The sequence below is a fragment of the Dioscorea cayenensis genome, chromosome 3 (assembly GCF_009730915.1).
Source record: "Dioscorea cayenensis subsp. rotundata cultivar TDr96_F1 chromosome 3, TDr96_F1_v2_PseudoChromosome.rev07_lg8_w22 25.fasta, whole genome shotgun sequence".
Taxonomy (NCBI): domain Eukaryota; kingdom Viridiplantae; phylum Streptophyta; class Magnoliopsida; order Dioscoreales; family Dioscoreaceae; genus Dioscorea; species Dioscorea cayenensis.
This window is the reverse complement of record NC_052473.1, coordinates 5,184,499-5,212,089: the sequence shown is the minus strand read 5'-3', so window position 1 is coordinate 5,212,089 and position 27,591 is coordinate 5,184,499. Positions and strand designations below refer to the sequence as shown.

At 37.6% G+C, this 27,591-nt stretch overlaps 3 protein-coding genes across 3 annotated transcripts; 2 read left to right on the top strand and 1 right to left on the bottom strand.

Annotated features, from left to right (window-relative positions):
* Positions 1-3,143: 3,143 nt before the first annotated feature.
* On the top strand, positions 3,144-4,220 carry LOC120249777 (protein ENHANCED DISEASE RESISTANCE 2-like). The gene is made up of 5 exons (XM_039258421.1): positions 3,144-3,272; positions 3,348-3,449; positions 3,534-3,584; positions 3,670-3,813; positions 4,206-4,220. Exons 1-5 carry the CDS (start codon positions 3,144-3,146, stop codon positions 4,218-4,220), a joined length of 441 nt encoding a protein of 146 aa, XP_039114355.1.
* Positions 4,221-20,069: 15,849 nt separating this feature from the next.
* Positions 20,070-23,728, bottom strand: LOC120249768. Its single transcript, XM_039258411.1, has 2 exons — positions 23,356-23,728; positions 20,070-23,299 (listed from the first exon to the last, which is right to left on the bottom strand). Exons 1-2 carry the CDS (start codon positions 23,726-23,728, stop codon positions 20,070-20,072), a joined length of 3,603 nt encoding a protein of 1,200 aa, XP_039114345.1.
* A 1,571-nt stretch (positions 23,729-25,299) lies between these two features.
* LOC120249761 (trans-resveratrol di-O-methyltransferase-like) lies at positions 25,300-26,904 on the top strand. Its single transcript, XM_039258398.1, has 2 exons — positions 25,300-26,100; positions 26,588-26,904. Exons 1-2 carry the CDS (start codon positions 25,300-25,302, stop codon positions 26,888-26,890), a joined length of 1,104 nt encoding a protein of 367 aa, XP_039114332.1. The 3' UTR covers positions 26,891-26,904.
* Positions 26,905-27,591: the final 687 nt, after the last annotated feature.

Sequence of the window (27,591 nt, the reverse complement as noted above, 5' to 3'; positions counted from 1 at the left end):
ATCGTTAACAACTTAATAAAAATCTAAACCACACGGTAATAGGTGAATGGCAGTATGATTAACTCCCATGTGAAATGTGGAGGTTTCGCTCCAACCTAACTCATTATGACTAATTATGATTAGATACATTGAAAGGTATAGATATTGGGAGAGTTCAAAATTTTATAATTGAACAATCTAATTTAAGCAAAGGGTAATGCATTAAAGGCAATGACTTTGTTCCAACATTGAAAATACTAATAAACTAGATCACTGTGAACCACATGTGGCTTTAGTATCTACACATAATGTTAGTTTCATCCCTTGATGGTCTCAATAATTGACATGTGGTACATTCTTAACAAAGGGTGTTCCGTATGATCATTCTAATTACTTACTCTCTATCACTATATATCTATCATTGACACGTGAAAATTCTTAATATAGTGGTCTCACAACCTAGCAAACAATTACTTTCTCCCTAATTTGTCACTCTCACTAGAAAAATATATAGGCCTTTGTTACTGTCACTGTCACTATTGTTATGATAATTTTTATTAAATATTATGAAGGGAGGCACAAACAACTTTTCAATTGGGGTATGCTTTGACTTCCTTTGTTACGGGCTCCACATCCTTTTAAAGATCATTGCCTTATTATATAGGCATATGTGTAATCATACATTATACTGTTATATTATATGATAACCATCCAAGCATCTCTCCCACCTCAAGCAAGGATAGATGTACAAAGTCAACATCAAGCACTACTCCCTAAGAGGCATCTATCGAAAACCCCTGTTTGCTTCTGGTTAGAGCTTTGAACATGTCTAGGTTCAATGGACTTTAGGAGGTTTCGTTATTCCTCGATCAACACATTGGAGCTAGAATCAACTTCTCAATTGAAGCGCCAACATGTCGAAGGTTTTCCATGGCAAAGTATCACAGCGTAGTTCATCTGCAAAGAACCAATTTGTGTGTGTGTGTGTGTGTGTTTTTTTTTTTTTTTATTTTTTTGTTTACTCACAATGGCAAATTTATTTCATAAGAGGTATAGAAAGGTACCATTTTCTTTTTTTTTTTTTGGTTTATTTTTTTTATTTTTCCCATTAAATTTTGATTAAACAATTGATTTTGTTTGTTTTACTTTTGTTAGTATGGATTAGATTGGAGAGAATAAAAGTTTAAATACCAATTTTCTTTTTTTATTTTCATTTAAATATCTTTGCTTGAATTTTAATTCAAGATATGAGTTTCTTGGTTTTCTATTTTTTCTTTTAGATACAGAGGAAAAGAAGATTGAAAGGTATGCGTAGAGAAGGAAGCAATGTGTGGAGAGGGATTCATAATTATTTTTTATTTGATTAGAAATTAATTTTGTAGTAATTTTTCATTTAATTTGTTCTAAATGGAAAATGCAAGTTTTGGTTTTTTAGTTCAATATTTTGTCAATTATTGCAATATTTCAATTCTCTCCTCTAATGCAAGGCTAAAACCACTACAAGAAATCATGCAATTTCCCAACGGTTTTCGTTGCGCTTTCAATGGTAGCCGGCAATTCATTGAATTTGGCGGCAGTTTATCTATAAACTGGCATGAAATCCAATGGATCCACGGCCGTTCCCATGGTGGTTTGAATGGTAATTGAACTTGGCGGCGGTTTAAGGGATAAATTACCGCCAAATGCAATGAATCCAGGCCGTTTTTGTGGCGGTTTCCAATGGTAAGTGAATTTGGTGGTGGTTTATAGGAGGAACCGCCACCAAAAGCAATGAATCCACGGCCGTTTCCTTGTCGGTTTACATGGTAATAGAATTTTGCTGGGGTTTGATGTGATTAACACCCAGGAAATACAAGACCCAGCCCTTTCTTAGAGATCGAGAGAGAGAACCCTAGCAACTAATTCCCCTTAGGCTTCTTCTTGACCACCTTGCTCGAATCTTGACCACCCTGCTCAAATCTCCCGATGAAAACCCTAGCAATCCCAATCCCTCTCCATTTCATCCCAGCCAAATTATCTCTTTGATCACTCCCAAGCTGAGAGCAAACCATCGGGCAATGGCGTTAGGAGGCTTGATCATGGTGCCTTGCCGGAGAACCTACCCTTCTTCCTCTTCTCTATGGTGAGATTTCCTAAATTTGAGATCTAGATATATGGGAAAAATAAAGTTTCAAGTTTTAAAGCCAATCTTTTATCTGTGTTTATCTGATTAACTTGACTTTTCAAAGAAAAGAAAATCAAATAGGGAAAATTGTGTTCAGTGATTATGATTTTCTTATCTTAATTTTGCCCCAAGATCCATACAAATTCATAACTTGTCCATAGATCTATACAGTATTATGACCTGCTTTTTCAGATTGTGTTTTGGCCCAAGCCCCGGCAACTCCATGTTCAACCAATTCATTCAAAACACTAACTTATCTCATTTGAAAGCTGCTCTATTGTTATTTATTTATTTATTTATTTGTTATTATTTCTTATGTTCCTGTCTAATCACTTCTCTTGGGTTGTGGTTGTCACAGGCAAAGAAGCTGAATTGTAATTAGCCTTTCCCTGTCACAAAATAATTTTACTTCTTTCAGAGTGTTGATGAATGGAATTTCATTCTGATATCATTTGATCAATATAATGTCTACATACCCTGATCCAATGGAACCTATAGACTCCAACCACAGTCTTCTAAGTGACAGATGTTCTGGTATATGATATTTCTTCAGTTCAGCTTTGCTTATCATTTTATGAATGTAGCCTTGCATTGAGTAGTTGCTTGACATCAATTTCTATCAGTCATGGGAATGTTCATGTGAATATTATTGTTATTATCACTTTGACTTTTCTTTTACATCGTATAATTGCTGGCTAGTTGAAATTCTACGTGATTTCTTTATCCACCTAAAATTAGTTATGCTGCAATATAACTGCTATTGTCTGAGCTTCTTGAAATTGAACATCGACTTTAATAAAGCAAATACCATTGTCGTAATTGTTAGCCTCCAATGCAGAATTAGGGAGTCGTTATGTGGTTGAATTTGGGGTCTATATACCTCATTGATTTATAGACCTCCAACAATCTGACTGTTAAGTTTCATTGATTTAATTTTAACTATGCATCCGCAATTGAAAGGAGTAACAACATGTATTCACTAAACACAAGAACAGGCAACATGGTGACATGTAGATATGGAACCACTCTTCCAAATGATTCAAGCTGTGCTTCACCTTGCACTTGGGCCACTGTTGATCCTTCGTCATTTTTGATCCATGGTCCAACTTATTTGCAAAACAATCAGAAGGTTTTGTCAATACATATACATATCAATTTAGTAATTCCATTCATATTGTCTTCACTAATTTAACTTGTGCAACAGGTGAAAGCGACGAGTACATTGATGAAACTTGTAGGTGCTGATTGGTTATCATCTAATAAGCGGGAAGATGATCTTGGTGGTCAACCGGGGAGCATAGTTCAGGTACATGTATATTTCCTTTTAAGAAAATAAACTCCTTCAACTACATCATTGCCAAAAGAAATTCACTCAATTTGTGTGTTTTAGGAGTATGCTGCACCAGGTGGTAGAGATTTTTTTTTCATTGTTAACATACAGGTTATTTCCTCTCATCTTCTTAATATCAAATCATTTTAAACAATAGAATCAAATGAAGTCATTGAACTTCTTGATTGAATATTAGGTCCCCGTTTTGACGACATACAATCTTGCCTTTTATTATACGATGGATACCCCATTGGAAATCATTCCTTTACTTAAAAGATTTGTCCAAGGCGACGATGCATATAGGAATTCAAGGTTCAAGCTCATCCCATATATATTGAAAGTAAGCACATTATCATATTCTTATTACTGTTAGCTAGTAGAAATCCTTTGACATTATGTATCAATGATTCGGTGTGCTTGCAGGCCATGTGTTTTCTTGGGAAACACATGGTGTTTCCTTTTGATGAAATTTTTAAAGAATTCTATCTACTTTTTGAGAATGTATGCAAGCCATGTGTTTTCTTGGGAAATTCTTCATTTGCTATACATAGAGTTTTTCAGTATGTTTAGCTTCAAACAATTTAATTGTGTTTTTAGCCATTCAAAAGTTCATAAATCACATGATGGATATGTTTGTATAAAGAAACACATGATTACTTTTTATTAGCGTTTCACTTGAGAATATGCTATAATTAATTTCTGTCAGTCATGTGTAACTACTTTTGGGTGCAGTTCTTGCAGCTCTGACTTGCCTTGTGGCAAGGATATTGTCTCACTTGAAAGTAAAAGCCATGCATACAGGATTGGTCAGTCATATTTTAACATTTCTTGCATTCGTTCTTCCACTTGAATCAGATCTACTATTATGCTGCAAAATAACTTAAGATAGTTTCGTTGTATCCTAGTGTGTAAACTTGTTCTCCATGCTTCAATTTTATTTAATTGGAGGCTGCTTTTTTCGGATATCATGCTCAAAGTGTTGTTTATCATTCAACAACTTTTGCAAGAAAACAATCATGCATCCAAGAGAGACATTTACTACATTAATGTTTCTAGCCATTAAGCTCATTATGAACAATATTATATTTGTATTCTCTACATTGCCTAGTATTTTCAGACAATCCATCAGCCATAGTGTTTTTATTGTTAGTCAGAAGATGTTGAAGAAGTTGATTAAAGGAATGTGTATGTATTGTTAATTCAATAAAATATTTTTTGTTTAGCAATTCAAAAAAAAAAAATTTTGATTGGTGTAATTCAAGAAAATTTAAATAAAATTAATTTCATATAAATTATTTTTTTATAGAATAAACAATAGCGTGCCAAAAGCCGTGACAAAAGTTTTTTGCTAAAAACTTTGGCAAATATTGTGAAAAAATATAATATATAAAATCGTGCCAAAAAACCGCACCAAATGCTGAACCAATAAAACTGCGCCAAAACCATGCCAAATATTGAACCAAAGTCTGTGCCATATATTAGTGGTAATATTTGGCACAATAGTACAAAAATGGTGCTAAAAACAGTGACAAAATTTGGCACGGTATAAAAAGACGGTGCCAAAATTTATTTGTCACCATTCTATAGGCATAGTTAATTTTTGGTGCCAAATACGGTGCCAAAATCAATTTGGCACGGTTTTTAAACTCATTTCCGTGCTAATACTACCGTGCCGATTTGGGATTTTTCTTGTAGTGGTAATTCAATAGTAATTACCTGTAGTTGTGATTGAGAGGTCTTGAGTTCGAGTCTCTCATATTACAATTCACATGTTTGGTCCTTTGTAGAAGTTCTGTGTGAGAAATATCTCTCAAATTTTCCTTCAGGATTACATAAGAGGGTTATCCCTAAAAAGTCAATCAAGCCACTGTAACTGCTAAATTTTTGTACTCATTTATTTTTCACCTAGTAGCTTGTAGATTACATCAGGGAAAAAAAATCTGTCTGGAAAGGAAGAGGAGGGGGTGGTGGGTGGGGTGTTGAATATATAAGAATAATTAGTCTTATATATTAAAAATTCCGGCCCGGAAAAAGTGGGGAACGAAGGGGGAAGGAATCATTAGGTTTATATATTAATTTATTTATAAGGTTGGTTAAATGAATTGAATAAAATAGCGGTAATGAATATGGGCCGGAAAAGGAATAGAGGGGTGGGTTTGAATATTTATATATATAAGAATTATTAGTCATATATATATATATATATATATATTAAAAATTCCAGGCCTGAAAACGGTGTGTTTGGGGGTACATAGACGTGGCCATTTTGAACTGACACTGTGAAACCGAACCGGAACCGAACTGTAAAAAATTGAACCGTAAAAAACCCAACCGGAGCGAGTAAAACTGTAACTGTCCAAAAACCGAAAAGTTCGGTTTTGGTTTCAAAATTTGAAAACCATGGAAACGACAATGCAACCGGAGGTGCAACTGAAGGTTCTAGTTAAATCAAAATATCATATATATATATATATATATTATATAAATAATGTCATGAATGATTAGGTTTTTATTTTGTTAATATCATTAATTAGTAATTAATTAAGTAATTACATGTTTAAATATATTTTAAATAAATAATTAAAGTTATTAACCAAATTGATTATTGATTAGGCCTGATTCTGAACACTTGATTAGCCGATTAGGTCTTACTCGTGACATTATTGAGCTATGCCAAACTTTGTTACACATGCAAGAAGATAAGGTATAATTAATTGATTATGCCACAAATTATTAGTAACAAATTAAATATGGATTTATTAAAACAATTTAATTAATGAGGAGTACTTAACAGAGCTTTAATAGAGATCAATAACAACTTTTAATACTAATTGAATTGCTTGTTTACATTATCTTTGAAATTTCAATTCTTTGAGCGAAAAAAATATTCAATTCTTTAGTAGATTTCCATATTATTTTTCTAATTTAATATATATGAGTGAGCAAATTTAATTGTATACTATATATTTATTTTTTTATAAAATGAATAGATCATAAATTTATTAGAAAGTAAAAAACAGAGACTAAACTTTATATATCTCCCATTTTGAAACTTTAATAATTAACTTAGTTCATATTGAATTATATTTATTTTATATAAATGAAAATATAATAAGTAAAATAATCTCATGTAAAAAACATTTGAATCATTAAAAAAAATATATAAATAAATAAAATAAAATAAACATAAATATATATATATATATATATATATCAATTTGCCTAAATTTGTTGATCATTTAAAGATACATTTATATATATATATTCCAATATATAGATAAAACTTCCAAGATTTTCAATTTGTATAGTGTAAACTGTGCAACTTACATTGGTATACTAGAAACCAAAAAGAAAAAAAAACAAAAATAAAAACAATTCTTATTAATACTATTGTATGTTTATTGTAAAATATTGTTTTGAATTATTAATACTTTTTTTTAATTAAATATTGTATTATATTAATTTTTGTATTTTTGTGTTCATTTAATTTGAATTATTGAATTATTTAGTTTAGCAAAAAAAAAAACCCGAATCATATTAATTGTCAGACCAGAACCGTTGAACCGAATTTCTAGAACCGGAACTGAACCCCCAAGAACCTTGCCTAGGCAGTTCAATTCCAGTTCAAAGTTTCCTTAAACTGGAACCGGTGGTTCAGGAACTAAAACCGGCGATTCCTGAACCATGGCCATGTCTAGGGGTACATATAAGAATTATTAATCTTGTATATATATTAAAAATTCCGGTTTGCTCATGTTGAAGGAGTCTTTGAATAGTTTACAATATATATATATATATATATATATATATAAGGGTAAAAGGAAGCTCATTAATTTAATTCTAAAATAAATTGGTTTATATAGTATTATTTCAACCCTCTGGTTATACATTTCTTAAAATATTTAATGCATTTTTGAAAAAAACTTCTTATTTTGAATAAAAAAGTGTTAGTATCTACTTTCAACTTATAATATCCTAAGAAAAATTAATTTATATCAGTTTTTTAATGAAATAAGAAAAAAAAATTATGCATGATCTATTAATATATAGCTTTTAATTTTGGTACTAGTTTATATTAGTAATCAATTTTATGTTTTGTAATAAATGAAAAAAATTAAGTATAATACCCGAATTAGTCCCTCTACTTTTCTCTCTCTTCCCTTTTGGTCCCTCTACTTAGAAATGAGCCCAAGTAGTCCCTCTACTCTTGAAAATTGTTCAATTTAGTATCTTATACTCTAAAATAAGGTAACTATTGGCTGTATTTTCAAGAGTAGAGGGACTAGATGGGGAGAGATTAAGGGTAAAGAGACAAATTTGATCATTTTCAAGAGTAGAGGGATTAGTGGGGCGCATTTCTGAGTAGAGGGACCAAAAAGAAAGAAAGAGAAAAGTAGAGGGATCAATTCGGGTATTATACTAAAAAAATTATTCAAAAATGTTTTTAGATATTTTTAAGTTATAATCTAATTCTATGACTTTTCAATCATTATCTAATTTTTATTTATTTAGTTTTTTTTACTAACCCATGTCGGAATAAAATTTTATATATATAAATATATATTGCTTTACTTTTATATTCATCAGCTTTTTGAAAATAAAAATTCAGTTGTTTGGTACTCTCTGATAGCAGTTGTGCGCAAATGGAGGAACTTGTTTGCTACAAGATCTACCAAATTATAAGAGCTTCCATGTGTTTTTTTTTTGGGAATAATTAAGAGCCTCCATGTTGGTGAGGCCACCAGTGCATTAAAAATAAAAATACAAATAAATAGAATAAAAAGATTTTTTTTAAAAAAAGCACTAATACAGAAAAAATGTGTGTCCCATTAAAACAAATAGCTGTGCATCTTCTGCACATTTAAACCTTGCATAGATGTTGTAAATATTTTTGATGGTTCCGGTGGGTTAGTGTGGTAAGATAAGTTACTTAAGAACTCACTTGAATATTAGACAGGCACACACACACAATCATGCAAGAGAAAGAAGACAAGCAAATTGGTAACCCAGTTCGGCACAACCTTGCCTACATCTGGGGGGGCCAGGCCTCGGAGAAACAATCCACTTAAAGAGGTTTAAGAACAAAGAGTACACCACTCTCTCACTCTCTCAAGACAAAGAATATCCTCTCTAGATTGCCCGATGCCCACTCTCCTCAATCCTCACTCAGAGGGTCTTCTCACTTCGTGGCTCATCCTAAATCTTCAAGCAAGATATCTTATATAGAGGCATCAACGTCCAAATAAACCTTCCTCTTTTAGAATTCTCCGCGGCTTCCTAACTTGGACACATTCCAAAGTTAGATGTTGCAACACCCATTTGCAACATGGTCCACCTTATTGAACATGACTGAGTTCTAGCTAGTTGCACCCGAATTTGTGACCTTCAACATTCCCGATTCCTTCAATCCGCCTCGTATGGTTGACTCGACCCGAGTTCCTCCTGCCTACAGCTGCTTCCTTCCTCACATCATTTCAGTAGGTCCCCTCTCCCGAGAGACACGTCTACCAAGGCACACGCAACCATCTGACCAAACACGGCCACCGAAGATCTCCCGATCTTTTTTCCAAACTTGGTCCAAGTTTGGTCTTCCCAAATGATCTTCGTTTGACTCAAGGAAATATTGGTACTAAACTTGATCTTATCTTTATCCAAGTTTAGCCTTAAATATCTTCAAGCATGATCTCCAATCATCCATGCTTGGATCTTCAAGTCTTCAATCATATCTCATGTAATCTTCAATCAATCTCCACATATGATTAGTCTCCTTGAATAGCCCCACTCATAATTAGCTCTTGGATCTTCCTTCAAATTGTGTTGCTAAATATGGTCTTGATAATCTCATTGGCTTGTCCTTGCCTAACTTAGTTTGTGTCTTCAAATAGCTCTACACCAAACTAAGCTTTGTGTCTTCTAATAGCTTCTCACCAAACTAAGTTCCACACAATCTTTATGATCTTAAAATCTTGCCAATGATAGAATATTCCTCTCCCTTTAATATAGATCTTTTCTAAAAGGAGTTCTATCAAAGATATAGTTTATCATCCTGGATCTTACCAAGGATAAATCAAACCATATCTTAAATAAAACTTACCCTTCTTGAAGAAATCTTTTAGAGTTGATGCATTTTCTAAAAAATAGTTAATCATCACATGACTCCATTGAGAGGAATATCTTCTAAACATAATCTTCATCTAGATCTTCTAACCTATGTAGCTTCACATGTCATGACATCAACATTTTGCCACATCATCATCCTAGTCATTACTTCTTTAGCTGAGTCATCATTGCCACATCACTTTCCTCTTGTTATGTCACTACTTGGCTTATCAAATAATGCCAATCCATATCGTCAGAACTAACAATTTTATTTATTAATGATTAAATCTACTGAGAACCTCACGTGTTTCAAAACAACTATGTTAAAACAACTCAACTACTAAAATCTGTACATTCTGCATCTAGTTTCAAACATCAAATTGAAATTAATGGCAATCAAATTGAAATGCAAATTATCAATTTCCAAATTTGTATTAATATAATTTTTGTAATACTTATAATTTGTTTAGATTAACGTCACCACCCCTTAATTTTACTTCTGGTTCGGCCAATATGGTGTCCAGTTTATCAATATGACATTAGTATCTCATATTAAAATCATGTGATTCACAGTGATCTAGTTAATTAGTATTTTGAACATTGGAGCAGGTCATTCCCTTCAATGCATTACCCCTTGCTTAAATTAAATGGTTTAATTGTAAGTCTTAACTCTCCCAATACCTATACCTTTCAATGTATCTAATCACTTGTCATATTGAATTAGTTTGGATGCTACAGTGATAATGAGTTTTACAATATGAAAGTTTGGATTTTTTTTTTCTAATGTTGCTAATGATGATTATTCTTGAGCAATCTAGCTTTTTTTTTCTTTTTAAATTAATGGTGACCAATTTATTGACAAATGATTACATAAGGCTTAGTTGATGCTTCCCATTTTTGTGAGCTTTATTTTCCAAATATATGATGTAGACTTTGTATGCTCTTAGGTAAAATATCCTATGATATATATCCTATATGTTTAAATGGATCTACTTATTTATTAAATACAAAAATCAGATGATGCACTTGAACATGTATAAAGCATATAAGAGTCAACTATTTGATAGCCCAATAATATGATATAAGAATACAAGGGGGAGAACAAAATTTGAATCCTCCCCTCAACAGTATTATTCTTGTATTGTTAATGAACTATACACTTAGCCCCAGTATTGTTCTAGTAATGGTCACGGGCTTGGGTGTGGGTTCCTTGTGGGAGAAATAGTGGTTTCATCCCTTCAGGGTTGCAGAGTAGGGGGATTTTTTTAGGATGCTTGTAAGCCAACGTTTGCAACATTTGTCGCCAAAATTTTGCAAAAAAAAAATTTGTGACACTTGATAATGATAAATTTTTTGTGACGGGGTTTGACTCAGTTTACAATATTTATTTATTTATCATAAAATATTCTAATTTGTGTCACAAATTTGGGACATTTTTGTATATCGCAAATTTATGTGGCATAAATAGTATTTTTTTTAATTAATGAATAGTAACTAATGAAATGGATTTCTTGGTTTGTATAGCTATGGAGGGTCATGTCAGAGATGTTCTTAATGAAACAGAAGCATGAAACATCAAGCATAATCTGGTGGGCACATTTCATTGTAAATCTTGTCTTACTGCTTTTAGCATGGATGAATGCAACAATTTTTTGATGGACCATCAATTCACTAATAAGTCTAATAATTATGCTTTTGAAATGAATGTTCATCTAGCTCAACCCTTACAGTCAAGGTATTCTCTCATTTGCGATGGCTTGCATGGTTTACACATAGTTTACATGTTTCAACACCCCTTGGCCCATGAAATATATATATATATATATATAATTAAAATAATAATAATAATAATAAGTGGAATGTATTTAATAATTCCTGAAAAATTTGAACTTTCCCAATAAATTTATGCAAGTTTTCTATTTCCTTCAAGGTCCTTCATTTATTGAGTTTTCATTTTTCAGTCCAAATTCCATAAACAGTGTTAAATGGGGGAGTTAGTTAGTGGTGGAAATTACCAGAGTGCCCCCTGAGTGGAGAAACTTCTCTAGGACGTGAAATGATGAGAATGCCTTCCATCTTCTTGATAACTGCCCACAGTTGGACGGTTGGATTTGTGAACCATTGGGATACACGAAACCCTTTCTCCAGGCGCAACTGTTCATCTTCTACATATCATGGTGAAGCCGGTGGAGAAACTTTTCCCCTCAGTCGTATTACTTGTGAGCATCATACTTCATCTTCTCCGAATCCATTGTTCTCTCGTTGAAGGCCACCAGCTGAAGAAGTTTCTCTAAGGAAAATCTCGACCCAAAGGTGAGAATACATGGCTAGATAGTTCAAGTAGGATGACGATAATGCTATGTGTGGTGTTTGGATGACGATAATGCTATGTATTGTATCGTTCAAGCACGAGAGGGTCCAATGCGAGTTTGAGTAGACATTTCTTAGTAAAATGTATAATTGTCAACATAACATAATTAAGTACTCCTCTCAATATTGTCCGAGGTTTAAGAAGATCAAGGGGTTGAGCAATTCAACTGATTCTTGGACTTGCTCAAGCAATGTCATATCAATGTACCATTTGTAAAGGCATTGGTATAAATGTCCAAGTATGCTAGGTTCCCCAAAGATTTGTTTACAAACAAGCGGAAATTTGAAGAAGTGTCCATGGTCACATTGAGTAAAGGATGCTCGATAATCCTTCAAAACAAGCTTCCAGCAAAGAACAAAGATCTAGGAAGTTTCACTACCCCTTGCATGATTGGTAGTTTGGTTATTGAAAAGGCTTTGTCTAATCTATGTGCTAGTTTTAATTTCATACCATACACCATCTTTAGAAAGCTAGGGCTTAGAGACTTGCAACCAGCTATGATGACCTTGCAATTAGGCGACCGATCCATTAGGCATCATAAGGGAATCATTAAGTATGTATTGGTTAAGGTTGACAAGTTTATCTTTCTCATGGATTTTGGCTTTACCTAAATGTTATTGATTCGATCTCTCATGATTGTATATAGAAACTGGTGGGCAACAAGCGTTAAGAGGAGTTATTGCATGATCATATTGAAGATGATACCCCCTCTATTAACAACAACATTGAAGTTTCGACTCAACCACATGAGAAGCAATGGAGTGCGGTCATTTAAAACACAAAAGATAAGACAAAACTTTTGCTCAAGGAGATAATCAATGAACTTGGTGCTATGATTGGTAAGCTCCTTATATTTTTTTTGACTTAGGACTTGAACTACATAATAGGGAGGTTAACACCAAATTGGGGGAGTTCTTATTGCTGGAAGCCCATTAAATGCGCCAACATAGGTATGTCAAGCTAGTGATGTAAAATAAGCGCTTCTTAGGAGGTGACCCAAGCGTTTTTTTGTATTTTTCTTGTACCTTTTAGTTTAGATTTATTTGTTTTGTTTTGTGTGTTATAAATAACATCCTTGATTGTGTTGTGTTAATTTTTCCATGTTGGTCATATTTTAATGATTCTGAATGCTGTGACAATGCTATACAGCTCATATTTGTATGAGGACATTCATGTTTAGGCAGGGTATATACTCTTTCTTTTTCTTAATTTGAGGTTTGTTCACGGACCACTTACACTCATAAGCTAAACCATAACCACCAACCTATCAGTATTACTAGTGTCATTATGCTTGTAAACTACCCAGCAAGGGCCAAACAGAGAGCATTACAAACAGAGTTATTTCCCATAAACCTAGAGAGTAAGAATCTTGGCGTCTCTTACAAGACACTTACACCCATAAGAGGTGCTGTAAGGGTCATCCTGTAAGCATTATGGGTAAAATATCTGACCCTTACGGGCCATAACCTCAGGAAGTAAGTGTACCGGGTGGCTTTCGAGGTCTTGCGCCCATAAGTCGACCGTGAGGACTATTTAGTGAACATTACAGACCACCTTACTACATACCTTATGGCTCGTAACCCAAAGTTACCTTGAACACCTTACGGGTACTTACACCCATAAGAACAACCGTAAGGGGTGGATTGTGAACCTTACAAAACATTACATAGACCCCTTGTGGTCGTAACTCAATTTGTAAAAATGATAGAACCCTTATAGCTACCTTATGGTCATAAGTCAACCATTCTAGCACCATAGCGAGCCTTGCAAATACAGCTTACACCTGTAAACCATCCTTAAGGATCTAGGGTTAAGGGCATCACCAGGGACTCTTCGAGTTCATTTTCACTATTCCTCCCTCACATTCACCTTGTAAAGTCATTTATAAGGGGTTTGGACTCTTTTTTAAGTCTTTAACTGTGAGTTTTCATTATACATCTCTTTAACTAAGGTATAACTTTATTTTTTTTCTTGATTCTCTCAAATAGTTCAAGTGTTTTCTTGTGTGGGATGCTTTAGATGTTTTACATAATGTTTTAGAGCATGATTGAATGAATTTTTGCACAAAAGAGGGTCCTTACAATTAAGCCCCATGGCTTACAGCAGTAAGGACTATCGTAAAGGCAAGGTTTCCCAACTCCCTGTAAGCGGGCCCATAAGCAGTATGGAAGCAAGAAAAATTTTGTATTCTCGAACTAATTTCTCATATTTTCCATTGTAGGATGCCATAGAATAAGATATTAGTGGCTAGCCTATTTAAGGGAGAATGAAGGGAGGACATCTCCTCTATGGGTCCCTTCACCCCTACAGTCCCCATCATACCCTTATTCATGGCACCTCACTTTTGAGAGTGGTATGATCGCTTAGTAACAAAGTGGTTTACCCAAAGCCGCACCATCGACTGGCAGGTGCTTGAATACATGGGTATTGCCACAGAGATGTGGCCGATGGTAGATTTTTGGGAGTGGAACCAACTTTTATCAATTGAGGAACCCTTCTACCATGACGTCACTTTGGAGATGCTTAGCACCTTTGATTTAGTTTCATTTATTCCTCGAGCCTCAAAGCCTAAGCCACTTAGTTTGCGCTGATGATGATCCTTTACGACATCTACTTCACAACTACCCATCAATATAATACCTTACTGATCGACCTCTTGCTTGGTGTTAACCCTACCTCTGTTTGGCACTGCATTAGCTAGTGGCGGAACTATAAGCTGGGGTTGACGAAGACATTGTTCCTCGTTTAGCCAACCCACAGGTACATGCACAAAGGTTATAAGGATTAGGAAGAGGCTCCAATCCTTCTTTATATGGGATTATGGTCAATAGCTTCGAGAGAAGGATTAACTACTTAAAACCTGGTTAATATCTAGATAGAGGTCATCAAGTGTATTGCCGTCATATGATAGTCTGTATCGGTTCTGTATAGGGCCAGTTAATAGTTTCCTTAAGGAAATAGGTAATATGTTTTAGTAACTCCCTTGGTATAATCAATTTGCAATTAATTAATGCATTCCTGCTCAGTACTTCTTTATAAACCCCTAGAGCATTCTATGCCCAAACACCTCCATGTCATGCTTGATTGTCTTCTTGGCTAGTATCACCGATTAGTTTTCTTAATTTAAGTGTTCTTTCTTCAGTCCAACTCAACACTTGCATTGTAGGCTAAGTAACAAGGTGAATGGTTAATACTAGTACTTCCTAGTTGTCTATGTGATCGGCAATCTTATAATTAAGCGCATTTTACAACTTGTATGGCACGCGCACCTGCGTAGAGTAATATTAGTCCTATATCACTAATAGGATGGAGGCATTGACGGCAAGGATGTAGGCCATGGTTAGGAAAGTGGCAGTGCCAGTACGGAGTTTGGTGGTGAAGGAATTGTTTCCTTTGGTGAGTTTGAAATTGTGGCTGATCAAGTAGGTGGATATGTAGGTCTTTAGATGGGTGATGGGAGAGAACGCTAAGCTCTCCATTATTTCTTTAATATATATTTTTCTTTTTAATCATTATTATTATTATTATTATTATTATTATTATTATATTTTGATTAAAAAAAATATCACGTCAATTGAAACAAAACGGCAAATGTAACTTTCATTACATAGTTGGACTTAATATACCCGATTGAAAAAGTAGAGGAATGAAATTGGATCAAATTAAAGTGGAGGGACTAAAATGGAAATAGGGAAAATTACTGTTTACCCCTCGATAATTTCAAAACTTCCCAAACAGCCCCTGTGAGTTTTGCATACCTCAGACAGCCCTTCCTTTATTGTTTCACTTCCTTTTTACCCCCTGCATTATGAAATTCCATCATTGCCCTTAAACCTTTTTGCATACATTTTTTTCATTCTTTTTTGCATTCCTTTTTGCATATACTCATTTCTTAACAGAGAGCTCATTTTTTAAACAGAGAACTCATTTCTTAAACAGAGAGTTCATTTCTTAAACAGAGAGCTCATTTCTTTAAACATAAACCTCATTTCTTACACAAAAAACTCATTTCTTAAACAAAAAACTCATTTCTTAAACAGAAACCTCATTTTTTTAAACATAAAATTCATTTTTTAAACAAAAACATTAATATTTAAATGTAAAAAAATAAATATTTACGTGATAAATTAATCATGGATATAAAAAAACCAATTAATCTTGGCCACTCGTACATATTTAAATAGAAACAACGATATTTAATCACTTTTTTTTAAACGTAAACGCTAATATATTAAACGAAACATCGATAGTTAAACAAAGACAAACAAGCATATAAACAGAGAACTCATTTTTTAAACAGAGAGCTTATTTTTTAAACAGAGACCTCATTTTTAAACGAAAACCCTCATTGAGTATGGACATTGAGTATCTCATCGTCGCCGATCTCGCCGAACGCTTGAGTGCCGAGCTCCGGATCCGGGCGAGCGATCTCGAAGGTGGCCTCGCTCGGTGGGGTCTTAAAGGAGAAATCTTTGTCGGCGTTGGCGATCAGGGTTAGCGACGCTCCTCGGCGGTCGGAGTGGTGAGGTCTTCGGTGGCGACTTCGGATAAGACAGGTTGAACTTGAACGAAACCATTCTCGACTGCGGAGACCGCAACATGGATCATTCCGGGGTTTGGATCCATGGTGCCTAAGTCGGTGACGGGAACGGAGGGAGGAAGCGGCGCCGATGAGAGTTCGATCTTGCCGTCTTCGTCTTCGTCTTCGTCTTCATCGTCTTCCCTGTCGTCGACCTCATCTCTTTCATCTTCTTCGTCGTCGACCTCGGGGAAGACCGCACGCTCCTCGTCGTCGAGCGAAGGCATCGAAAGGTTGCACCTTTTTCTCTGCAAGATCGAGATCTAGATCGAGGTGGAGATCAAAATTCTAGGGTTCGAAATCCCATTTTTCATGCAACGTGACTGTGATTGTGAGCCGCATGCTTTGTCTCACTGGCCCAGCCCAACTGCAATAAAGAGATTTTGGGGGTGATAAATACACCCCAAAAAACTCATTTCTTAAACAGAGACTTCATTTTTTTAACCAAAAACCTCATTTGTTAAACAGAAAACTCATTTCTTAAATAGAGACCTTATTTTTTTAAACAAAAACCTCATTTCTTAAATAGAAAACTCATTTTTTTTAACAAAAAACTCATTTCTTAAACAGAAAACTCATTTTTTTTAAACAAAAAAACTCATTTTTTTAAATAGAAAACTCATTTTTTAAACATGAAACTCATTTTTTAAACAGAACCTCATACCTCATATTTTAAATAGAAGCCTCATTTTTAAATAGAAACTCATTGCACCTAAGGGCATTATAGTCAAACCCTGTCACACTTGCCATAACTTCCCACGCGAGGGACAATTTCGTCCAAAAAATTCCAAATTAACTCTATCAATCACTGTTAGATGTTTGGGGGGTTTAAAAAATCATTGTATTCAAAAGGAAGGGGTTTTTATGGATAGCCAAATTTAAGGGGAGAATCTGTGCATATTGCAAATTTTGAGGGTGTTTTTAGCAATTTCCAGTTTATTTTATTACATCAATGATAAAAATATGAATAAAGAAATGGCAAAAAGACGGGCTGAATGAAGAGAATGGGGGAATAAAAATTAGCTGAAGTGAGAAGTTTGAAGAAATCTTTTAAATGATGACTAATCATCAAATTCAAACCATGGACGCTAGCCACTTGATAGATAAGCAACTTGAGAATCATTACATGATGCGCAATTGCATAAAATTAAAATATAATATTTAGTATTTATCTTTTGTATTCTTTATATAAGATGGCATAGCCTATTGGTTTCCTACCTTGCTTGTGTTTGGGAGGTCTCGAGTTCGAAACCAATCAGACACAATGCAAAAAAATAAAAAGGTGCTTGTCGCCAATTTATCAAAATATATATATATATATATATATATATATGCCTTTATTGCAATGTAATTTTAATATTATGTAACTTACCGCTAATGTATTTATTTATTGTTGTAATTTAATTAATATATAATTTTAAAGTAACTTAATTTAATTTAGGGAAAAGTACAAAAAAAACCCATGTGGTTTTCGAGTTTTGCAAAATAAGGAATGAGGAATTTTTTTTTCGATTCTATGATATGTGGTTTCCTAGATTTGCAAAAAAGGGAAAAACCGTTATCAAGCAATTAACGGTGTTAACTCACAAGGGCAAAATCGTCATTTTATTTAAAAATCAACTTATATGACATAAAAAAATATATTTTTTAAATTTATTTCTCTTCCAAAATTTCACTAAACAAGAAAAAAAAACTTAAATTCCAAAAATCAAACAAAATCATGTTGAAAAATCTTGTTTTTTAAGCCACATAGTGATTTTTTACATAAATAGACAATTTTGCCCTCGCTAAAAGCGGAAAAAGTTAACGCTGTTAACGGTTTTTTTCCCTTTTGCAAACTCGGGAAATCACATATCATAGAATCGAAAAAAAAATTCCTCATTCCTTATTTTGCAAAACTCGGAAACCACATGGGTTTTTTTTTGTACTTTTCCCTTTAATTTATGAATGGTCAAACTACCAATTAAAAAACTAGTTGTTATAAAACTAGCCTTGGGAAATTAGCCATTATAAAACTAATCGTTATAAAATTAGGTTATATTATAATTTTATATGTAATAAGAATAATTTTCATACTTTTTTACAAATTATATATATCAGTGTAATTGAAAATAAAATCTATCCATTTGTACCAAATCAAACAATTTCTAATGATACATTGATGGATGATTTTAAAGAAAAAACTGTGTATATTATTAGAAAAATGAAAAAAAAAAAAACAGAAACAAATTGCCAATAACCGTAGAAGAAAGTTGAGGCATCTGACAAAGTGAGACATTCAACTAATTATTCATTAGTTTTGTGTATAGGGAAGTTGAGATTTGCTAGGAGTTTGTTAGGATCTTTGTTGCGAGAATCCTGGGATTTAAGTGAGAGGAGGACGAGGTAGAAGGGGAAGGGAAGAGAGGAAGAGAAGAGAGGAAGGGGAAAAGGGTTCTGGAACTCATCCCGGTTTCCATTCATCATAAGTTCCTTAAATACAACGGACGACTGAATACATAATTAAGATAGATGATAATGGACTCCAATTAAAGTAACCAACTTATCTAGTTATCTAACTAACTTCAAAACCCATATCCATGTGGATAGGCTATCATAACTACCCGGCCCATGCCGTAGCCCCCGAATTCCCATTAGGTGAAGTCCCGATACCTAGTGGAGCCCTGCTAAGACCCTCTTACGCGCAACATTTAGCCCGCCTGGGAAAAGCACCTTGTCCTCAAGGTGGAAGTCGGGGAAATCTCTTCGAAAATCCTGGAGAGGTTCCCAGGTGGCGTCAGAGGCTGGTTGTTGCTCCCACCTGACGAGTAGCTGATAGTGTGGGCGACCACGAATAAGGATAATTCGGGAGTCTAGGATGGCAGCTGGGGTCAGTAGAGGGCGATCCTTGATCAATTGAGACGGGAAAGGGGTAGGCTGCTGGGGGGGATCTCCGTGACACCGCTTCAACTTGGAGACGTGGAAGACATCGTGAATACGCGCCCCGGGTGGAAGGTAGAGTCTATAAGCGACGTGGCCAACTCGTTCCAGGATGCGGTAGGGCCCATAGAATCGTCGTGATAGCTTATCATTCCGGCGATGGGCCACAGAAGATTGTCGGTAAGGCTGCAGTCGGAGGAATACCCAGTCGTCGACCTGGAAGGTCACGTCTCGGCGGTGGCCATCGGCTTGTGCGCGCATCCGTCGTTGTGCCTGTTGAAGGTTGTTCGCGCAGACCGGATCATAGCGGTACGGTCAGTAAGCAGATCATCAATTTGCGCAACGGAGGACGCTCCCGTGAGGTAGTCGAGCAGCGAGGAAGGCGCGCGTCCATAGACTGCTTCGTAGGGAGTCATCTTGATAGCCGAATGCCATGAAGTGTTGTAGTGCCATTCGGCCCAAGGTAAGTAGGAGAGCCATTGGCGAGGCTGATTAGCTACGAAGTAGCGGAGGTAGTCTTCCAGGCAGGGATTTAGGACTTCTGTTTGGCCGTCGGTCTGGGGGTGGTAGGCACTACTCATGGCTAGGGACGTCCCCTGTAGGCGGAACAGCTCCTTCCAGAAGGCACTCATAAAGATGGGGTCTCGGTCAGATACGATGGAGGTCGGGAACCCATGGAGTCGTACGATGTCTCGGACGAAGATAGAAGCAACTTAGGGGTCTGAACTCGCGGGACCCGTAGGCCGAGAAATGGGCGTTCTTGGATAGTCGATCGACGACTACCGTGATAGTGGTTTTTTCCGGAGGATGGCGGTAGTTGGGTGATGAAGTCGAGGGACAGGGAGTCCCATATTTTGCCCAGAATGGGGAGCGGTTGAAGTAGGCCTTGAGGGGCGATGTTGAACGGCTTGGTGGTTTGGCAGACGGTGCAACGATTGACAAATTCCTTGACCGAGCGGCAGAGCTCTGGCCAATAAAACACACTCGCCAGTCGGGCGTAGGTCCGCTGGATGCCCGCATGCCCTCCGATGGCCGAATTATGGAACTCCGCGAGGAGCAGCTGCTGGAGTGCGGATTCGGCAGGAACCAATGCACGGTCTTTATAAAGGAGGACGCCGTCCTTGATAGAGTGATGAGGATGGTTGTCGGGATGGTCCTGCACAGAACGGAAGAGTTTGGTTAGTGCAGGGTGACTTGTGTAGCTTTGCCGAAGGGCATCCCATAACGCCGTGAGGGGGCGGGTGGACGCGCTGATAGCATGAATGGCTGGAGAATGCAAGCGGGAGAGGGCGTCTGCTGGACCATTCAAAGCTCCTGGCTTGTACAAGATGTCGAAGTCGTAGCCTAGCAACTTGGTGAGCCAATGTTGCTGCTCCGGTGTTTGTATGGTTTGGTGGACGAGAGCCCTCAAGCTCTGGTGATCTGTGAGTACAGTGAATCGCCGCCCAAGGAGATAGTGCCGCCATTTCTTGATAGATTCGGTGATGGCGAACATCTCGCGGCTATACGTGGAGGAAGCTCGGAGTTTGCTGCTCAAGGGCTTGCTGAAGAAGGCGATTGGCCGCCCCTTTTGGGCTAACACCGCTCCGATCCCACTACCGGACGCGTCGGTCTGAACCTCGAAGGGGTGAGAGAAATCCGGTAGCTGTAGGACCAGCGTCTCAGTCAAGGAGGCCTTCAAGTTCTGGAAGGCGGTGGAAGCTTCCGGGGACCAAACGAAGGCTTCTTTCCGAAGGAGGTTGGTAAGCGGCACGGCGAGGGAGGCATAGTGTCGAATGAAGTGCTGGTAGTACCCGGTAAGGCCCAAGAAGGCTCGTAGCTCTCGCACGGACCTGGGCGAGGGCCACTCTAGGATGGTCGCGATTTTGGAGGGATCAACGGCAACCCCTAGTCCCGAGACTCTGTGACCGAGATACCCGATCTCAATGCTGCCGAACTCGCACTTTTGCTGCTTAGCAAATAGTCGGTGAGAACAGAGGAGGGTGAAGACTGCTTGTAGGTGTTTGACGTGGCTGCCCCAATCCGGGCTATAGACGAGGATGTCGTCGAAGAAGACCAATACAAACCGGCGCAAAACATCCTTGAACACCAATTTCATGAGCGCCTGGAAGGTTGACGGGGCGTTGGTTAGACCGAAAGGCATCACTCGGAACTCGTAGTGGCCTTCATGGGTCCTAAACGCCGTCTTTTCGATGTCTGGTGGGTGGATGCGCACTTGGTGAAACCCCGCGCGAAGATCCAGCTTCGAGAAGATTTGTGCACCGGCAAGCTCATCGAAAAGCTCCTCCACGGTCGGAATGGGAAACCGGTCTTTAACGGTAACCGCGTTTAACGCATGGTAGTCGACGCAGAATCGCCAGCTGCCGTCGCCCTTCTTGACGAGAAGGACCGGGGCGGAATATAGACTCGAACTTGGTCTAATGACCCCCTCCGTGATCATCTCCCCGACGAGCTTCTCGATCTCCGCCTTCTGGAAATATGGGTAACGATACGGCTTGACATTGATGGGGGTCATGCCCGGAAGCAAAGGGATGCGATGGTCCAGTGGCCGCGGTGGGGGAAGCCCTGACGGCCTGGAGAAAATGTCTGAAAACTGCAATAGGATGTCTCGTAGGGACGAGACGAACTCGCGCGGTGCCTGGGGACCCACCTTGGGCTCAACGCTCGAGTCGGCGTGGTCGACTTCGAGGTGCCAGTACTGGGCCGTCTGGTGCACGTGGCCCGTCTTGGCGAGGGCTGATGGGGAGATGTAATTTAATGTCGGGTGAGATAATCCATGCAAACGGATACGGCTGCCTCGGTGATCGAACTCCATCCACAGATCATGGTAATCGAAGAGAACAGGACCCAGTCCTGACAGCCATTGCACACCTAGCACTAGGTCTGCGCCGTATATTGGTAGCAGCAACAAATCAACGGTAAAGTCGGTGGCCCCGAGTTTCAAGCTGACTTGGCGGCTCTGTCCCCCGCACCCTACGGACTCGCCGTTCCCCACAGTCACCCGGAGATGCGGCGAGGGTTGGACGGTGAGGCTCAGGTGTTCTGCGAGCCGGCCTTGGATGAAGTTGTTCGTGGAGCCTCCATCGATGAGAACCACGACGTCGCGACCGTTAACCGAACCGGCGATCTTCAGTGTGGACGGGATGACTTGCCCCGTCAGTGCATCGAAGGAGATCGAGGGAGATGACTCGCCCCCAGTCACTGGGGTTCCCTCATCGTCTTCTGGGTCTAACACAGCTTGGGGAACGGAATCATCCGGCGGCTCCTCCTCGGCGACGTCTACCATAAGGCATAGGAATTGGGGAGGGCTACATTTGTGCCCGGGGACGAATTTGGCGTCGCAGTTAAAGCACAACCCTTTTTCTCGGCGGGCTGCCATCTCAGTTGAGGTAAGGCGCTTGACTGGGAGGTTGGGTAGCCGGGCTCCTGCAGCCGTGGTGGGTGGTCTGTGGGGTTGGGGCCGATTGTACGGGATGGAGGGTCTCCCCGCGTTACATTTTTCCTCAACCAACTTGGCCAAGCCAACCGCCTCGTGGAGATCATTTGGTCGCAGGATGTATAACTCCCTCTGTATATCCTCTCGGAGGCCGGAAAGGAAGCAGTTCAACAAGCTTGCTGGGCACAGCTTCGTCGTTCGAGACGAGAGGCACTCAAATCCGCTCGACATCGCCTCCCCACGGTGGACCGCTGCCTCAGTTTGAACAGTTGGGGCTGGTGGTTGATGAAAGTGGACGGCCCAAACCGAAGCTCCAGTTGGCGAGCGAATTCCTCCCACGATGCCATCTGCCTTGTTAGGTGTATCCACTGGAACCATTGTAGGGCCGGTCCAGCCATATAGAATGCAGCAATGGTGACCCTCTGGTCAACTGGAATTTGATGGAATGTAAAGAAATGGTTGGCTTGGAAGAGCCAACCCGTCACGTCCTCTCCTGAGAATGGCGGGATCTCTAGCCGCGGCAACCTGGATGGTCCCGTTGGCTGTGGTCCCAACAGTGCAGTGTGCGAGCTTGCGGTTGTCACCGGACCCGGGGGTAGCGGCAAAAGAGGGGGTTGCGGAGGTGTAGGACAAGGTGGAGCCTTGTCACTCCTAGCTAACTTGACCATCATGTCAGCCATGACCGCCTGCTGTGAAGCTAGGGACTTCTGCAACATTTCAAAAGTCTCGGCGTGTTGCTGCACTGTAACGCTCAAGGCATCCATCTTGGCGTCCTGTTTAGTCACGAGCTCGGTAAGGTTCGAGAGCTGATCGTCTAAGGCCCGAGAGCGTGTCACCATGCCCTCAGTCATGTTCGTCTCTCAACGAAAGCACCAAATGTTGCGAGAATCCTGGGATTTAAGTGAGAGGAGGACGAGGTAGAAGGGGAAGGGAAGAGAGGAAGAGAAGAGAGGAAGGGGAAAAGGGTTCTGGAACTCATCCCCGTTTCCATTCATCATAAGTTCCTTAAATACAACGGACGACTGAATACATAATTAAGATAACAGATAACAGACTCCAATTAAAGTAACCAACTTATCTAGTTATCTAACTAACTTCAAAACCCATATCCATGTGGATAGGCTATCATAACTACCCGGCCCATGCCGTAGCCCTGAATTCCCATTAGGTGAAGTCCCGATACCTAGTGGAGCCCATTGAGACCCTCTTACGCGCAATAATCTTTCTATACACAAGTTGAGATTTGCATACCACTTAACATTTTGTCCTTTTTTTACTTATGGTTTTTTTTATTGTTTTTTTTTTTTTTAGTGCAATGAGATAGAACATGAATATTATTCTTTCATATGAATTTATATTCTTATGAATCCCAGCCTAGGCATGATGGAGACCTGACAACCACCTCCCTAGAAATGTCAACAATGATAACCAAGCAAATCATCTATGAGAGAGGAGTAACAATTTTATGAATGCGAATCGTCAGTACAAAGAGAAAACTTGAATAATCTAATATCGAATTGAATAGTACTTTTTATTTTAATATGTTATCTTCAATTGATTTGGTCCAATACATTGGTTGTAGTTTTCATATTATATATTCGGTGTTACAATGAGAGACACATTCTCCCTAAGCTACTATTTTATACATTCATATCAATACTCCTACGGTTATAGAAAGGGAAAAAAATATCAAAGGACATCATACTTAGAAAATTTAGTCCGGGTGATATTTCTACTTTTAATTATACTGCATTTTGACAAAAATTGTTCAATGTACATCTAACCTCTAAAATTTAGTCCAAATGATATCTTTTATTTTTATTTTTTTATCAGATTATATAAGTTAAATTAATATTTTTATTTTTATTTAGTATTGAATTATAGATTTAGCATTTTAACTTAAAAAGAATTAAAATGTTCTATAATAATTAGAGCCATTGTATAAAGAATTTTAAATAATTATTTATTAAATCGCCAACACTTTTTAGACCTATTAACATCGGATCTTTTGTGTATGATATTTGTTTCGGAAAGAAATCTAGATCAAACTCCAAAACCCATATAAGATAAAGGCATAGGTGTTTATTAAGCTTACGGTTGTGCTCCACATTTGTGTACGTTCTTAACTTTCTTTAAATGAGGCACTTATCCTTATCTGTAAAAAAAAAATAAAAAAACAAAAAATAAAAAAACAAACATAAAAAACAAAAACCAAAAATTATTACATCAATAAAATTAAATGGTTAATTCAACAAATCAAACAATGAACCATGGTACAATTTTAAGAACACGATCCCTTATTTGGATGGTCTTACATATTATAATGCCACTTGCTTGCGATGGATGATGATCTCTTATTTATATTCCACAATACTTTCATTACGTCCACCATCCAAATCTCCATCTTTGTTCAACAGTGATCATGTCATCATCCATGGAGGTAGAGAGATCAGCTCATGATTTCTACGAAGCAATAACACCACTATGGAACCAGATGCTTGCCTTTATTGACACTATTTGTCTCCGGTGTGCCGTCGAGCTCGGTGTGCCCGACGTCATGCACAACCACGGCGGTCCCATGACACTCTCCGAGCTCATCCAAGCACTATCCATTTCCACATCTCGAGCTCAATTTCTTCGGCGCATCATGCGCGTTCTTGTAAACTCTGGTTTCTTTTCCATTAAAGTAAATGAATTAGATACTAGCAATGAAGAGAATGTGCTGTATGACTTGACTGCAACCTCTAGATTGCTTATCACTGGAAGCACAAACTGTTTAGCACCTCTTGTTCTTTTAAGAACAGGCTTGCAATCAGTGATGGCTGGGCAAGCGATGACTTCATGGATCAAAGATAGTGATGAGAACATTGAGACACCATTTCATGTTGCTCATGGTGGGAAGGGTTTGTTTAAGTTTGCAAGTGAGAGGCCTCAGTTCAATGCTTTGTTCAATGAGGCCATGGCTTGTGATAGCAGAGTCTTTATGGGGCAAGTGGTGAAGGAGTGGGGTGATGTGCTCTTTGGTGGACTCCGGTCACTGGTGGATGTGGGTGGAGGCACTGGTGGTGCTTCGGTGGTCATAGCCAGAGCGTTCCCGGAGATGAAGTGCTCAGTTCTTGATCTGGCTCATGTGGTGGATGTGCAGCCGGAGAATGAATTGGTTGAGTTTGTCAAAGGAGATATGTTTGTGCATGTTCCTCCAGCTGATGCTGTCCTACTCAAGGTACTTTTTAAGAAAAATTAGAGACATGCATAAATATGAAGTAAAATTAGAGACATGCATAAATATGAAGTGCTTATGTAAAAAAAAATTGGGCACCAATAGATTAGAAGGCTATTGGTTTTTTCTATTGGTTTTAGGTTATGATATTTAATTGATAAAGTTTTAATAAAATCAAAATTATTTATTCAAATACTCTCGGAAAACATATAAATATTGTAGATAATCTATTTTTAAAATAACCTATTTTTTTTATGACACAAGAACAAGTTTTTCATCCGTTTATCTAGCATCTATCAATAAATATTCTTTTTATATATTCTGATCAAAGAAAACTGTTTTCTAGATATGAATGAATATGAATAGTCATCTAATAAAAGTTTTATGTATTCAATAATATAGCACTAAATTTAGTTATTTTATTAAAATATGCACCACTTATTATTTTATTTATGTTGTATAATCACTGTCATTAAATTTTATATTGCAGTGGGTATTACACGATTGGAGTGATGAAGATTGTGTCAAGATTTTAAAAAATTGCAAAATGTCAGTCTCTCGCGAAGTGAACAAGGGAAAAGTGATTATCATTGACACAATGCTACAATCTAACTTAAATAATTTCAATACCACGCGGACTCAACATCTCTGGGATGTGTATATAATGACAATGACCTTCGGGAAAGAGAGAAATAAAAAGGAATGGAAAGCAATATTTGATAAAGCGGGGTTTTCAGAATTCAAGATAATATGTGAGTTAGGCGTTCACTCTGTCATTGAAGTCTATCCTTAATTATCTTTTATGAAATTTTATTGCTGCATTATAAAAAACTCCAATGTTTATGATTAGCTAAAGTATTTTCTACTAAAGACAATAATTCAAGATTGATCCTTTATGAGAGTATGCAATTATTATGTGTTCAATTCTTGATATGGTTATGTGATGTTCTGCCTCCTCTTTCATCCTCTTCTTTGGCCTTAATATGGTGTAAAGTTTGCCTAGACATGTAGTAGGTTGAAAAAGGGGTTGTCTATAATATTTAGCAACCATTGGGTTTTTTGATTTTTTGAATAATTGTTATTTTAAGTCCCAACTAGAGGGGGGCACGGGCCAACTTTTGGTCCAGCCCAGAACCGGCCCGTTCAAACCCGCCGGTTCAGCTGAACTGGCAGGCCGGGCCCATAACCCGTAACCGGCCCACACTGTAGCGGGCCCCGTTACAGGTTAAAGAATTTCAAACCCGTGACCCGGCGGGCGGATCCAACTATTGTGTAAAAAATGATCAACACTGTAGCGGGCCCCGTTATGTGTATGCTCCTCTTGATCCAATTATTTTGTATTTAATATTGTTTTATTTACTTTAATTGTTATTAACATAGAGAAAATATACATCATTCAATATTAAAATCTATTGTTTTTAAATTTATTAATCATCTCCATTATTTAAACAAAATATAATTTATATCAAATTATTTATTAAAAAATATAATTAT

Bases quoted from the DNA above. Each gene is read 5' to 3' on its own strand.
- LOC120249768 (XM_039258411.1), bottom strand. From the start codon at position 23,728: ATGACTGAGGGCATGGTGACACGCTCTCGGGCCTTAGACGATCAGCTC. The intron at 23,300-23,355 runs GTTGGCTCTTCC...CCAGTTGACCAG, and splicing joins CTCAGGAGAGGACGTGACGG to AGGGTCACCATTGCTGCATT.
- LOC120249761 (XM_039258398.1), top strand. From the start codon at position 25,300: ATGTCATCATCCATGGAGGTAGAGAGATCAGCTCATGATTTCTACGAA. The intron at 26,101-26,587 runs GTACTTTTTAAG...TTTATATTGCAG, and splicing joins CTGATGCTGTCCTACTCAAG to TGGGTATTACACGATTGGAG.
- LOC120249777 (XM_039258421.1), top strand. From the start codon at position 3,144: ATGGTGACATGTAGATATGGAACCACTCTTCCAAATGATTCAAGCTGT. The intron at 3,273-3,347 runs GTTTTGTCAATA...CTTGTGCAACAG, and splicing joins ATTTGCAAAACAATCAGAAG to GTGAAAGCGACGAGTACATT. The intron at 3,450-3,533 runs GTACATGTATAT...TGTGTGTTTTAG, and splicing joins AACCGGGGAGCATAGTTCAG to GAGTATGCTGCACCAGGTGG.